The sequence below is a fragment of the Falco naumanni genome, chromosome 2 (genome assembly GCF_017639655.2).
Source record: "Falco naumanni isolate bFalNau1 chromosome 2, bFalNau1.pat, whole genome shotgun sequence".
NCBI classification, from domain to species: domain Eukaryota; kingdom Metazoa; phylum Chordata; class Aves; order Falconiformes; family Falconidae; genus Falco; species Falco naumanni.
Genome location: NC_054055.1, coordinates 114,626,101 through 114,640,899, shown reverse-complemented (window position 1 = coordinate 114,640,899; position 14,799 = coordinate 114,626,101). Strand labels below are relative to the sequence as shown.

The 14,799-nt window shown below is 53.6% G+C and overlaps 1 protein-coding gene across 2 annotated transcripts in view; it reads left to right on the top strand.

The window, feature by feature from the left end:
* IGSF3 (immunoglobulin superfamily member 3) overlaps window positions 1-14,799 on the top strand; it is a 100,260-nt gene that overhangs the window by 82,132 nt on the left and 3,329 nt on the right. For both annotated transcript variants that reach the window (XM_040582958.1, XM_040582957.1), the window contains 3 exons: window positions 5,970-6,380; window positions 8,166-8,573; window positions 13,810-14,247. In XM_040582958.1, the coding sequence (XP_040438892.1) occupies window positions 5,970-6,380; window positions 8,166-8,573; window positions 13,810-14,247 (1,257 nt within the window). The remainder of the gene's footprint in view (window positions 1-5,969; window positions 6,381-8,165; window positions 8,574-13,809; window positions 14,248-14,799) is intronic.

Sequence of the window (14,799 nt, the reverse complement as noted above, 5' to 3'; positions counted from 1 at the left end):
TGCAATTTGCAACCTCGCTAATCCAGTTTCAGGAGGAATTGTGTTCTGTTAAAAGAGAATAGCAGGAGTTGGGAGCTGTGCTGCCATTTCCGTGCTCTCTCTGGGGTGGCTGCCCCAGCACTGCAAGTCTTTGTCTTTACTGTGCTGTGATTTCTGTGCCACAGTTAAGCTTAATGAGCGAGGTCTTCCTAGCAGCATCTCGTTTTCTTCTCTTCTGCAAATGCCTTCCCCGCTGATGGCTCTTCTCTGGAAAGGCTCGCTCATCTTTCCCTTTTGAATATTGGTTTTCTTTCAGTTAACCTGGTAAACATGAGTCACCCGCCCCTTGCCTTGCTGAGTCCAAAGGCTGGCATGTGCTTGCCTGACTCCAGTTGCCCCAGTTCCCCGCAGTCACTAATGCAGGTGTCCTTGCAGCGTGTGTGGAGGTGGAGGAGGCTCTTCAGCCTTCAGGAAGGGGGAAAGGCTGGCAGGGGGCTGAGTGTTAGTGCACGTCTAAGCCTGTGGCAGGGCAGTGAACCTGCGCAAGGGTCTCTTGAATCCCAGGCAAACATCCTCTGGGAGGAATTTGGGCACTGAGTGGGTTTCGGGCCCCAGTCAGGGAAGTAATGAGGCACCTTTGGGTGGTGACTGCAGGCCGAGAGGTCGGCTGAGTTTGCGCCAAAAGCCTGCTCAGTGCCCTTCAGGATTGTAGGCTGAGGGTGCTGGGGAGAGATGGTTTCCTCGCAAGAAGAACTGGCCCGGGGCCGTGTTCCTGGAAATGAGTCTCCCAGTCAGCCTGCTAAGTCGTGTCTGGTGTTAAACTGGGACTGGGTTCAGGCTGGGTTGGCCTCTTTCTGCTCCTTTCCCCCCCCCCCCCCCCCCCCCCCCAGCACTGTGAAATCCCGATGGAGGCTTTTAAAAGTAGGACATTCCCCAGGAAAACTTTTTGCAACACTTCATCAGTTCTCTCCAGGCAAGAGCGTCTTCTGAAGGAGCTCTCCCCAGAGGGCAGCAGCCTCCAAAGTGGGACACCACCTCCCTGCTATGGTGACAGGGCTCCCAGGGGACTCTCCGGGCTGCTGGTGGCTGGCCAGAGCCATGGGCTCCTGCAGAGCCGGCTCCTGCCCCAGCCAGCAGCCCTCTCCTCCTTCCCTGCAGGGCAGCTTGCTGGGGTTTTGTATGGGGCTTGTTGTTTTGGTTTTTGGGGGAAGGGGGTGGGTATCTTCGACTGCAGTTAAACATTGCCATTCCCAGGACTTGGTAATAGCAGCTCCCAGGTGGGAAGTAAACTCCTGCTGTTGTTCTTGCTGCCTACACGGGAAGATGATGTAAGGAATCTGAGACAGAGCATCTTTCCATCCAGCATTTTTAGATACAGATTGCGAAGTGCCTGTAACCTCTGCCTGATGATTAGGAAACAGAAGGGAGGGAGCCAAGTGGCTTCACCATGGCAGCGAGTCAGCAGAAAAGCTGTGAATCACGTCACTGCCTCGGTCCTCCTGCTCTGATGACTGCTTTCCCTTCCCCCAAATATTTGTATAAACGTGCTTACCACATGCCCAGCTTGAGGAGACTGATTGCCTGCTTGATGGTGTGTGGAAAACTCCTGCCATATACATCAGCCTGTAGAGCTCCTAGCCATGCCGTAGCCTGCTGTGGCTGTAAGGTGTGTCTGACCTGGCCGCCCCCCCAGCCCAGAGGAGCAAGTTTTGAGGACCAGAGACTGGCACAGGTATCCTGAGACAGTGCCTGTCCCCGCAAAGGAGTGGGGACATTTTCCTCAGCCGGGGAATTAGTGCAGAGGGACCTTGATGCAGGAGGACAGCCTGTGATGTGGGATGTCCAGTATGTGTACGGGCTTGCTGTGGACACCTGCCACCTGTGCCAGCCTCTCCACCCTAAAGTCCCCCATGTCCTGGCCAGGCTCCAGCGTGAGTCTCACCCATCTAACACCCTCCAGCAGAGACATCAGGATGCCCTCAGTGGTGCAGGAGAGCGTGTCTGTGCCATCGGAGAGCTGACATCTTCTGTCCCGGCACTGCTTGCCCGAGCATCGCTGCAGAGTTCAGCACATGTTCTTCACACAGGTTGCTTGGCTTCACGGGGGCTGGGGGACCAGGCTGGCTTAAAAGAAATGGGAGGGTTGTAACCATGACTCGTTGCCAGTGTAAATTGAAAGCCTTAATAGCATATGTAAAGCCAATTACAGCACCTTGAGGTATGATACCCTCTTTACTGGCACCCTCCAGGGAGCCAGGAGACACTGTGGCAACAGGATTATGGTTTGCAGATGATATGCACGATAACTTCACCTAGACATATGCACCTGTTCCCCTCACTAAGCAGATGTTCGTGAGGCTGTTAAGAGAACATCACCCTCTTGACAGCGCAGCAGAAAATGCCGTGTAGCTCTGCCTGTTCACATCACTGCGTCCACCACCTCTGCTGCTTGACAGCCCTGCCCTGGCACACTGGAAGCCCAGCCCCTGGGGCAGACGGGATCAACTCAGCATTGGAAGGCTGAGCCCTTTGCTGGCTCTCTGCCCAGGCAAATCCCCAAGCCAGGAAAGGGAGTTTCCCCTGTGTCAGGAGGGTGAGGTTTGGCTGGCTCGGTGCCTGGGCTGTCACTCTTCTTGCAATCTCACTCATGCACCAGCAGCATTTCCATGTCGTGGCAGGCATCTTTAAACATGACCTGGCAAGCTGCATGGGGCATAGAGAGACCCACTTTGTGCTGGAGTAGGCTCACCACCGGGAGGGAAGGAGATGGACTCCCAGGGGTTGTATTGCAGTGTTACCATCACCCTGGACCACTAACTTCAGCATATTTCCCCCCGCCCCCCTTTTTTTTTTTAATCATTTTTTCCAAATGTAAAATGAGTCTTTTGGATTAGTTTTCATATCTGATGGTCATCCCTGTGGGAGAGCAGGAGTGCAAAGCTGTCCCACAAAGCTTCCCGTGCCTTAACCAGACTGTGGGCAGAGATCTCTCCTCTGCCTGAGCAAGCAAACCCCCCTGCAGCCCGAAGGTGAAGCTGCCCCAGGGTGACCTGTGTGCCACAGTGTTTCCAACTCAGCAGTTTTCAGCCTGTGGTCTGCAAAAGCCGTGAATTATTTCCATAGGATCTGCAAAAGGTAACGAAGAGGTAGGTGTGCATTTACTACGCAGGAGCCAGCGCACCTGGATGGGGAAGCATTTGGTGTTCAGAGATTGGAAAAAACGGAGAATGTCCTCTTTTAATTCTGTGGGAGGGAAACAAAACCTGCGCTTGCATCTTCCGTGGTGTGCCTCTGTTAGGAAAATAAGTCATGTTAGTTGAGAAGTGCATTGGCAGGGGTGTCATTACCTATCACTGATACCTCTAATCTAGAGGAAACTTAGCGCACCGTGTTGCAAACCTGCACAAGTGCAAGCCCAGCAAAGGGAAGACCTGTAATTCCCTGCCGGGCCCTGCTGCTCCGGCTGGTAGCAGTGGTAGAAACGATCATCTCATCAAGATTTGGGGGACTGTGCACGCGTGGGCAAACTCCTGAACTGCAGTGGCTGCCAGGGAGGGCTTGGAGGGCTGGGGTGCATGCGTGGAATTTAAGATCTCGGTTTTGCCACTTCATCAGATTTCTTCCTCGTCACCCTCACAAAAGACGATGTCTTCCCAAGTGTTGAACAGAAGCGGGGAGAGCTGCACAGAGGCCACCTGAGAGCCCTGGATGACCTCAGGGGTCCGTGCTCTTTGTACATAGTGAGAATTGCCACGATTATGGTCTGGGAACAAGCCCTGGCTGCTTCAGTAAAATCCGTCTGTCATGTACGAGGTGCAGGTCTGTTGTTTCAAACACCAGGCTTAAAATTACTCCGTGCTTGTCCTCCTTTTCATCTTCTGGAGGTGCCACGATGTGGGAAGAGCGCTGGGAGGAACGCTTGCATCCCAGCAGCTCTGCTCTGTGTGTACCCTGGCTTTGTCTCTATGTGTGTGTTGATACTGAGCAACCCCACCACACGCAGCATGTGTACATACTGCATTTTAATAGATATAGGGCTACTGACTTAACATACACAGTTGCTATAGTAACAGAGGTTTCCTTAGTAACGGTTGCAGAAAATAATCTAGTACCAATTAAAAATAAACTGTTTGGAAAGGGGGCTGGGGGAGAAAGGAAGCTGCTGAGAATCACCTTCCCCTTTATTGGTTCATCTCCCAGGGACTTGGAAGATTGATTAATGCTTGAAATAACCTTTCTCAACCGACGGTGAGCCAAAAAGGTGGGATGAGTGTGAGTGCGGTGGATAAGGCTGCTACCCTTGAGCGAAACAAAGGGGAAGGAGTGTCTTTGGGGTATGGCAGAAATACAACAGGGTGATGCTAAATCTCTCCATTAGGTTCAAGTCCCCAGGGAGGAAAAACAGGGGACTGCTTTCCTCCTTCCCTCCCTCCACTGTCTTCCTTCGGTACCAGTAACACAGCCCTTGAGTCTTTATTAGCATACTGATTAAAACCACAGGCAATCCAGGCTCCAGGATGCCTATCTCGGATGCTGTGTTAGAGCAGAAAGCGTTACTGTGGTGGGGGTCCCTCCCTCCCATTTGAAGTTGTTTGCCTGTGCCCGTCCTCTCCCTTGGTGCCATCGCTCATCGCCTGTGCTTGCGCCGACAGGCATCTGAGTCGCGGGCACCCAGGGGAAGCTGGAAGTGAAGCAGCGTGATGCGAAGCAGCGTGATGCGAAGCGAGGAGCCCGTGCCTCTGCGAGAGAGGGGAGACGATGTTGTTTCCCTGCAAACACAGGATGCGTGGGATGGGTTTCCAGGGTGCGGATGGGCACAGCTCCCCTGGCAGCCTTCAGTGGCTCGTGCCTGCGGTGTCACACTTCTGCTGTGCCGTTTGTGCCCGGGGCGCTCACCAGGTTTCGTTAAGAGATTTACCGGTTGTCAGCAGAATCCTTTCACCTGGCAGCGAGACGGCACGGCCCTGTCGGAGGGGAGCTGCCGTGGGGGGAGAGGCGAAGGAGGGGAGCTGGTGGCAGAGCTGCTGGGAGCAGCGGTGTGTCCAGCTGGGAGCTGCTCCTCTCCTTGGGTCTGTAGCCGGCAGGGCCGCAGGGCACGCCAAGCGCAAGTGTCACAGGAGGGCGCTTGGTGTCCTCCCCTGCAGACAGCAGTGCCCTGGGTCGTGGCTTGGCGTACACGCAGCAGGGGCTTGATCTCCTGCACCTGCAGGGAGACGGGAATCGGAAACCTCTCTCCGTGCAGTGACAAGAGCGAATGACACCGCTGTGTCATCCCTGCCACTGTGTGACTGCTTAGCTACCTGCGTGGGAACCGCAGCTGTGCTTGGGAAGCCGAGGGAGGTGACGTGCCTGTGGCTTGTCCCAGGCTGTTCCATCCATGGTGGACCTGGAGCCAGATCTCCTGGCTGCTGGAGCAGAGCTTGCTCCCGACTGATCCCTTCCAGTCTGGCGCTTTCTTCTTTTCCAGTTGTGCCACTTGCTCACGTAGCTGTTGTGTCTGTGGGTTACGTGTCATCGAGACTGCTGGCATGTGACAGCAGTAGAATCTCGTGTAATTCAGTCTTCCTGGAAATGGTTTTATCTGGAACTGGTCAGCAGCTCATTGCCCTGAGGTGCAAGCAGTATGATTTCACTGTGAAAAAACCCACTGAGTTTGGGTGTAGTCTTCATGCTAGGTTTGGTGCCTTAGATCACGGTGGATTAAGAAAGGACAACTTTGAAAGGGCAAAGTTTGAAAAAACAGCCTCTTGCTGAGGGACACGGTGGGAGGATCCAGAAGTAGAGCAGGCCTCGAAAAGAGGGAGAAGATTTTGTAGGAGAACTTCTAAATGCCTTTATCCTAAAGGTCAGTGCAAGTGAGATCCAGGCAAGAGCAGCTATGCCTGCAGCTGGGGGAGGACCCTCTGGTCCTCCCCAAAACCAGACGAGTTCCTTTCTTTTCTGTGTCAATGACCCACTCCTCCTCATCCTTCTTGGTTCCTCCGTTGCAGTGACCAAGCTACAGGTGAGCAAGTCGAAGCGGAGCATCACTCTGGTGGAGAACCGGCCCATCCCCCTCAACTGCTCAGTGAAATCCCAGACCAGCCCCGACTCGCACTTTGCTGTGCTGTGGTACGTCCACAAGCCCTCTGACGCCGACGGCAAGCTCATCCTGAAGACCACCCACAGCTCAGCCTTCGAGTACGGCACCTACGCGGAGGAGGAGGGGTTGCGGGGCCGGCTGCAGTTCGAGCGCTCGGCATCGGGGGGTCTCTTCAGCCTGACGGTCCAGCGGGCAGAGGTCCGAGACAGCGGCAGCTACTACTGCCACGTGGAGGAGTGGCTGCTCAGCCCCAACCACGCCTGGTACAAGCTGGCGGAGGAGGTGTCGGGGCGGACGGAGGTCACCGTCAAGCAGCCAGGTACCGCGTGCCGTGCCAGCCAGGTCCTCTTGGCATTGGCTCTTGTGCATGGCTCATGAGCTCGCTGAGCTTTTCTGGGGCAACAGGGAGCCTCTGGTCTCCTTTCCACTACAGATTTGTCACCCCCTTCCTTGCATCTTTATGCCTGCACATCCCTGCACAGAGGGACATTTTCCCCCTTTGATGTGACCCTCCTGCATTTAGGCTGCACTGGTGTGCCTTTCAGTGTTCCCACAGGAAGGTTGTCCATCCCCCACAACCTAGAGGGCCGCTGTATCCAGCCAGGTTTCTTTATCCTCAAGAGCATCACGTAGCAAGAGTGTCGACTAGCGACCTACTGAGAGAGAGCGGGTGTGTGCCTGCCTGGGAAAGCATTTGCATGTTTTGCACAGTTTTAATTTTACTCTGTGCCTGTATCCTGGCAGGCGTAGGGAGCCTTGTCTCTTTTCTCTCTGCCGCTGTGCACACGAGATGTGAGTAACGAGTTTAATGAGATGGGGAGCTGGCTGCCAGGAAAGGAGAAATGTGCTCTGCTGGTGGTTTCCGTGGCAGCAGACATCACTGGTAAAGGTGGGCTGATGGAGGAGCTAAAGATGGCCCCCACAAGCTGGGGACGGAGCCCTCATTTTGTACACAGTGGGGAGGCCCGGAGGCAAGCACCGTCTCAGAGAGCAGCCTGGACCCCATGTGTGCTGCTGAGGCAGAGCATCAGTACTTTACAAGGAAGCCTGCCATGTCCCCGCTTGCTCCGGGTGCTTGTTTCTGGAAGACAGAAATCCTTCAGGCAGGAGGGATGCGCCTGGATAGCAGGGCCGGACTAGGATGCCTAATGCCTGGTCTCTGTCTCTGGATTTGGCTGCTTAGACACAAGCTCTGTGGGTGGGGGTACCAGAGGGATATTGAGTACGGTCCCAGTGCGGCACTGCTTGGTCGGGCAGGAGGCACAGCAGGCCACAGCATGCCACTGGCTGCTGGTCCCAGCTCCTTGGTTTAGTCTGCAAAGTCCCAAGATGGCTGTGGGGCGGTCAGGGAGCAGGGAGCTGTGATCTGCCCCCTTCCTTGCATCACCCACCTTGCTCTGGGAAGTACGGTGCCTATTGCTTGCTGCAGCGGCCGTGCCAGGGAAGTCCAGACTGTGCCCCTGAAAAGTCATGAAGGAATCAGGAACGCACGACACGTCATTTCACATAAAAGAGCTGATTGCAGTCACCCACCCACCCCCACCCCGAGTATCAATGAAATCGTGGAGCAAAAACCAGGGACATTCCCAAGGCAGCAAAATACTGTGTGTGACTTTGCCCTCATGCCACTTCTCGTTTTGCAGTGGTGCTTCCCTGTACTCAGCTGTCCGTTCTCCGCCTTGCTTTTTCCCCTTTTCCCGCAACAGGAGGGCTTACTGGCCAGGGGGGGTGTGACTGGGCTACTGCCCTGTCCCAGGAAGAAGTTGAGGAAAGGTTGAGGTGTCACCTCCCTTAATAAGGTGTCTGTGCACTTAGGACACACACACCCCCCCCAGATCCTACTGGGAGATAGTGGGTTGCCAGTTCCCTGTGCTGAACGGGGCATTGTTGGTGGCTAGCCTGAAATTTTCAGAAGCTCCTAAAAAACACAAGTCCCGTTTTTCTTTCCTCCTCTCTCCCCCAGTCCCTCGGGGGTTTTTTCCTCCCTTTCCTTATTTCTTTCATCACACCCCGGGATTGTGGCCACGTGAGAAGGGCTTGTGGAGGGAGAAAGGACCATTGCAACCCTCCATCACCTTGCATTTCTAACGGCCTTTTCTCATAGATAACCGCCTGCAGGTGAACCAGACCCACAAGAACATCACAGTGCTGGAGAACCAGTGGGTGACCTTGGAGTGCCTGGTCAGCAGCCGGACCAGCCCCTCGTCCCAGCTCTCGGTGGAGTGGTACGTCTGGCGGCCAGGTCACCCGGAGAAGGAGGTGGTGGCCCGGCTGAGCCGGCAGAGCACCCTGCGCTACGGGGACCTGGTGACACTGGGCGACCTGCGGAGCCGGCTGCACCTGGAGAGCCCGTCCCCAGGTCTCTACCTCCTCTCCATCCAAAACGCCACCGTGCGGGACAGCGGGGCCTACAACTGCCGCGTGGAGGAGTGGCTCCTCGACCCCAGCGACCGCTGGTACAAGCGGGCAGAGGACCTTTCCGGACTCATCACCCTCACCGTCAAGCAGCCAGGTGAGGAGGATCTCGTGCCAACAGCTTTGAGCAGCACTCTGCCCTCTTGGACCAAACACACAGGTCACCATCTGTCTGTCATTGACAGCGAGTCCAGGCAGAGGGCAGGACCGCTGTGCCGCAGACCCTGCTGATGCTTTCTCGCGTATCTTCTTGGGTGCACCCTTGCTTTTCTGGAAGGAGCACAGAGCAAGTCCTGCAAACGCAGCTAGATGGGCTTGGGCTTTGGGGGTTTGTCACCACTGCGTCTGCAAATGTATTTTTTCACAGCACTTTCAGCAGATTCAATAGGATGGGCTTCTGATTTTACTCACAATTCCATTGAGAATGAGATGGGAGAAGCTCCCTGTGCGCCCCACGTGTGTGCCCCAGGGGCAAGGTCCTTGCATAAAAAGAGGGTGGCAGAGGAGGTCGAGACCCTTGCCTGGTGTCCAGAAAGTTTTTCATGCTTCTGCTCCTTGTTGTGCAGGTGAAGAAGCAGATGCAGAACGTGCAGCTCTGAGGGTTCATCTTCAGTTGGGATGGGGGCTCAGGCTTCTTGCTGGGGCAGGAGTTGGCTGTGAGGAGCCTGCCTCTGTATGGACGAGGGGTACTTCTGGGCTTCCTGGCCACCCTCTTGCCAGTGATAGTGATTCAGGTGGATCCTGCTGCCTAACACCACTGTTTTGGCTGTTCCCAGACACAGGGAGGCAGATATCGGGGATCCAGGTGCTTCTCATTCTTTCCAGGATCTAGTGGGGAAAAAAGTGCTACAGAAGTTCAAACCAGGGAGGAAACTCCAATTTTGGAGAGTTGTGAAGAAAACGGAACAGAACATTTCAGTTGGAAGGGGCCTACAATGATCACCTAGTCCAGCTGTCTGACCACTTCAGGGTGACCAGAAGCTAAAGCACATTACTAATGGCATTGACCAAAACTCTGTCAGGCTTGGGGCATTGAGTGCCTCTCTAGGAAGCCTGTTCCAGTGTTTGACCACCCTCTCGGTAGAGAAGGGCTTCCTAATGCTCAGCCTCAATCTCCCCAGCACAGCTTTGAGCCATTCTCTTTGAACCCGTCCTGTTGCTGGATCCCAGGGAGAAGAGATCAGCATCTCCCTCTCGACATCCCCTCCTTGGGAAGCTGTAGAGTGGTGAGGTTGCCCCCTCAGCCTCCTATTCTCCAAACTATACAAACCCCATGTCCTTAGCTGCACCTCGTAGGACATTCCTTCCAGCCCTTTCACCGGCTTTGTTGCCCTCCTCTGGATGCATTCAAGGACCTTCTGACATTGTGGTGCCCAGAACTGCACACAGCGCTCGAGTGAGGTGCACCAATGCCGAGTACAGTGGGACAGTCACCCCTTTTAACCGGCTGGTTACGCTGTGTTTGCTGCACCCCAGGATGCAGTTTGCCCCCGGGGCTGCCGGGGCATTGCTGACTCGTACTGAGCCCATTTTATACTTGTGCCTGGTGCTACTCCACCCTAGGTGTGGTATCTAGCATTTGGACTCGTGAAATTTCATCCCATTAATCAAACCCCAGTGCCCAGTCTATCTAGATCCCTCTGCGAGGCCTCTTCTCCCTCAAGAAAGTCAGTAGTACCTCCCAGTTTGTTACCGTCAGCAAACTTGCTAATGGTGTGTTCAACTCCTGTGTCCGGATCTTTGATAAATATATGGAACAGAACTGGCCCTGGAATCGAACGCTGAGGGACACCGCTGGTGACCAGTTGCCAGCCAGCTGTAGCCCGGCTGAGGGACACTGCTGGTGACTGGTGGCCAGCCAGCTGTAGCCCCATTCACTTACAACCCTTTGAGCCCTGCCCTTCAGCCAGTTCTTCACCCAGCACACCGTGAACCTGCTCATCCCACAGTGGGAAGGATGCTGTGAGGGACAGTAGCAAAAGCCTTACTAAAATCCAGAAAAACTATCCAGCACCTCCCCTTCACCTACTAGGTGAGTGACCTTATCATAGGACGATATTTAATTTAATATCCTAATTTGTTAAATGTCGCGATGGAGGGAAGACACAGTCACTCAATATGAGTGATCAGCAGACTTCGTTTATTGTCTCTTACAGTCACCTTTTATGCCTTCTTATAATTAGCTCATACATATTACAAAAGTTAAGCTCATTATTGGTTAGTTGCCTAAATACCAAGCTTGCCCCTAGTTTCTCTTCTGTAGTTATCTGTTCCCACCTGCAACATTCTTTTCCCACCAAAATCTTCCTGTTATTGTGTAACAAGGACAGCCAAAGACAGTGTATTTTTGCTTTACTTCAGATAAGCTGAGAGCGATGTGCATTTTTGTCCAGCCAGCTGGGCTATGTCTGTGTGACCCTTTCCAGCTAGCCAGTTATCCACAGTTAAACAGGGCTTTCCCTTTGTGAACACATGTTGACAGCGCCGGATCATTGCGTTGGTCTTAAAACGCCTTTCAGTAGTACCCTCCATAATCTCCATATACCCTCCATAATCTCCATATAGTACCCTCCAGTATAATCTCCATCGTTTTTCCAGGAGCTGAGGTTAGGCTAACAGGACCGTAGTTTCCTGGATCTTCCCTCCAGCCCTTCCTGTAAACTGGACTAGCCTCCAGTCAGCAGGGACCTCCCCTGACTCCCAAAGCCTTTGGATGATGATCTAGAGGGATCCTGCCATAACATCCCCTAGCTCCTTCAGTATTCTGGGATGAATCCCGCCAGGCCCCATGGATTTGAGAACTTTCAGCTGACACAGCTGGTCCCTTACAATCTCAGTGTCCACAAATGGAAAGTCGCTGTTCCCACGCCCGTGATCTCCGACTCGGGGAACCGGGCAACCCCAGGTCTATCAGTATTACTAAAGACCGATGCTAAAAAAGCATTAATGCCTCTGCTTTTTCTTCATCCCTAATAGTCAGGTGACACTCTTCAACAAGGATCATAGTCCAGTGCTTTTTTCAGACCTCTTCGTGCTATTAACATACTTTAAAAAGCCTTTCTTGTTAGCTGACACAACACTGGCCAGTTTCAGCTCTAGCTGAGCTTTGACCTTCCGTGTCTTTTCTCTGCGTGTACAAACCACAGCTTTGTAACCTTCCTGCAAAGCCTGAGATCATACAATTTCTTTTTTCCTCTTGAGCTCCATGAGGAGCTCCCTGTTCAGCCAAGCTGCATTTCTGCCCCGCTTGCCAGACGTACAGTACAGTGGAATTGCTGCTCCTGTGCTTCTAAAAGGTGGTTCTTAACGACTGACCAGCACTTGTGGACTTTTAAGCCCTCAAAAGCAGATTCCCGTGGTACTCTGCTTTATTGTTATATTATTTATATTTATTATTTTTAACAACAGATAAGCTGCAAGGACAATTTACCTTGGAAAATACGGATTCCCTAGTTTTTGAGGTATATGACTTCAAGATTAAATGCCTGTCTTAAGGGCTGTAAGTCAAATAACAGTTACGGTCCTTATTTGCTGGGTTTTTTCCAGCATGTAAAGCAGCCACTCTGCACGCCCTGCTGTGGTGCTTTATGCATGCCCGTTCCAGCAAAGGGTAAGAGTCTGGAAAGGTTTTAGTCATCATTCCTGGCGGAGGAGATTGGTCCTACAAAGGAGGAGCTGTCTCCGGGGACAGCACAGCCCCTATCCGCCAGGTCCTTGCTTGGGAAGGCTTGAGCAGAGACCCTCCCCGGGCAATCCCTGTTCTCTGCGTGCCTGCACGGTTGGAAGTGGCAGCTCTTCATGCAGGCTGAGAATTGCCAGCCCTGATGGAGGGGGGAATGGACAGCAGGGAAATCCCTGAGGCTCGTTTTGATTTACAGAGGGATGTGGAGTGGGAAGAAGAGAGTGCGCTAATTCAAGATTTTTTTTTTTTTTTCTAAAAGTGCTTTTTTGTTTGTTTTTCTTTCGCAGCAGCCAGTACTTCACAAAATGACTAAACTTGCTTGTGACTCATGCCTCATTAGTGAGGATCTCCTCATGTTTCAAGACTATAATCATGAGCAAAGGGGGGAAAAAAACTCTCGGCACCTTCAGACAGCAGTTCTCCTCTTTCTGCTTGACCTGCTGAGGTGGGGAAGGCTTTGTGTTGGTTTTGACAAGCCATTTCCTTCCCTTCCTCTTTTTTACCTCAGTAGTCTCCAAAATACCAGTATTTACCACCTTCCTGTTTCTGCTGGGGAGTCTTCCCAGGGAAGATGTGAGCTGAAAACACTCATCTTGCCTACAGCCTGAAGAGCTCCGGTTTTAACGGAGAAACTCCTTATGGAACCATTTTAAAAGTGTTGGGCAGGTGCTGTAATGAGAAGCCCCGTGGGGCACAGCAGCCCCGCGGCTGATGGGAGCTGGGGGACAGCAGCCCCATCCAGCAGCACCACCCGGGCTCTGGGCAGGGGAGGGCTTGCCCAGCCATCTTCACTGGAGGAGAAGGCACCTCTCTCTGGTGAGCCGTCAGCTTACCCCTCCCGCTCAGCTCCCGTGTCGGAAAGGGCTTTTTAATCTTTAAACGAAAGCTTAGATCTGGACTGATTGCGATCCCTGGAGTACGTGTTCCCTGGCAAGATGACTAAACCAAATGTTAATTGCTCTTGAAGTCAGCCTTTAATCAACTCATCTTGAGTTCTGGCCGCTGTATCTCAGTTAGATAAAAACATCTCTTAGCCTTGCACCAAGCGCTAGAGAAAAAAACATGAGAGAGGGAGACTTCTGGAAGCATCCTTGCTGTGTCTGTGCTGAGGACATCTCCATGGAGGAACCTCTTACCTAAACAACTTCCTGAATTGCTGGAAAAAATCCTCTTCTCTTCTGTCATACTGATTTTCAAGTCCTTTGAGCACTCTCAAAAAATTAGCATGGAGCGCAATGCTCTTTGCACCACTAGCTGGGGAGCAGCGCTACATTGCTCCTCAGCACACACACCAAACCTCAGTATTTCCTGACGTGTTCTTGTAGCGTGTCTGGATGAGTCGCAGCAGCTTTCTCCTCTTGCACACACGCCCATTAGTTGGTGTGAAGGTCTGCGTGGGCAGGGTGGTACAGCACGGCGCTTGCAGCCCGCTCCCGTTTGACCCTGCGCCAGGCGGGGTGCGGTGCGGTGAGGATGCTGCACCTGTGGGGTTGACCACAGAGGTGCCTGTGGGACTCAGCAGGCTGCATCAAGCCTTTGGGTTTTGCTTGGATTGCACCCAGCACCGGAGTCACGGCGGTTTGTGCCAGGGCAGGGTGGCTTTGACAATAGCATTTTGCTCAGCGCTCACCTCTCCCTGTTGTTATCTCAGATCCCACCTTGCAGGTGGACACGGCCACTGCCAACCTCACGGTGCAGGAGAAGGAATCCTTCCCACTGGACTGCAGCATCCTGTCCCGCTCCAGCCCGGAGTCCTATTTTGCAGTGACATGGTACAACCTGCGGGCCAAAGAGGCAGGCGGCCACGTGGAGGAGGACACAGCGGAGGAGGAGGAGGAGGAGAGGGAAGCGGTGCTGAGTGTGGGCCCCGATGCCATCTTCAGCCCCGAGGCCAGTCGCTGGGAGGGCCGTCTGCGCTTCCAGAGACTCTCGGCCGTGCTGTTTCGGCTGACAGTGCTGCAGGCTGGCGGTGCCGACACGGGGAACTACTCATGCCGTGTGGAAGAGTGGCTGGCGGACCCCAACGGCGTGTGGTACCGGCTGGCAGAGGAGGAGTCGGGGATGGTCGCCGTTCACGTGCAGGATGCAGGTGAGAAGAGGCAACGACCCTCTTGCGGACATGACCCCGACATCCCCCGCATCTTTGGTTCAACCAAGATAAAAAGGTCAGGGAGCGAATGGGACTGGGTCTTGCCTGCACCTGGGCAAGTCTGTGGTGCTGGTGCTTTTCCAGTTGGCTTAATGGCTCGTAGTCCAGCTCTTGCTTGGGCTTGAGCATCCACACTGCACTTAGCTCTGTGCTGGGGCTGCCTGCCCCACAGCACTTACCGCCTGGCGCGTCTCGAGTCAGTGAGGGCAGACATTGCCCCCCACTGGGGTTTAACCCTTGCCTTTGGAAACACCCTGGAAGCTGGCTTAGCTCTGCACAAGGGTCTCATCCAAGCAGCTCTTGAAGCCATTGGATGGTTTACAGGCTCCAGAGAGAACCGGGGTCATGAGAGTTTTGTGGGTCCCTAAGGGAGGTACCCTGGGGTGCTGCCTCTTGTGTACCACCACTGAAAGGGAATCGATTCTTTGTGAGGCTCTCCGCTTCATAAGATCACATAAAGTCGGCATCAGGGAGGACTCTTTCTAGCACTCG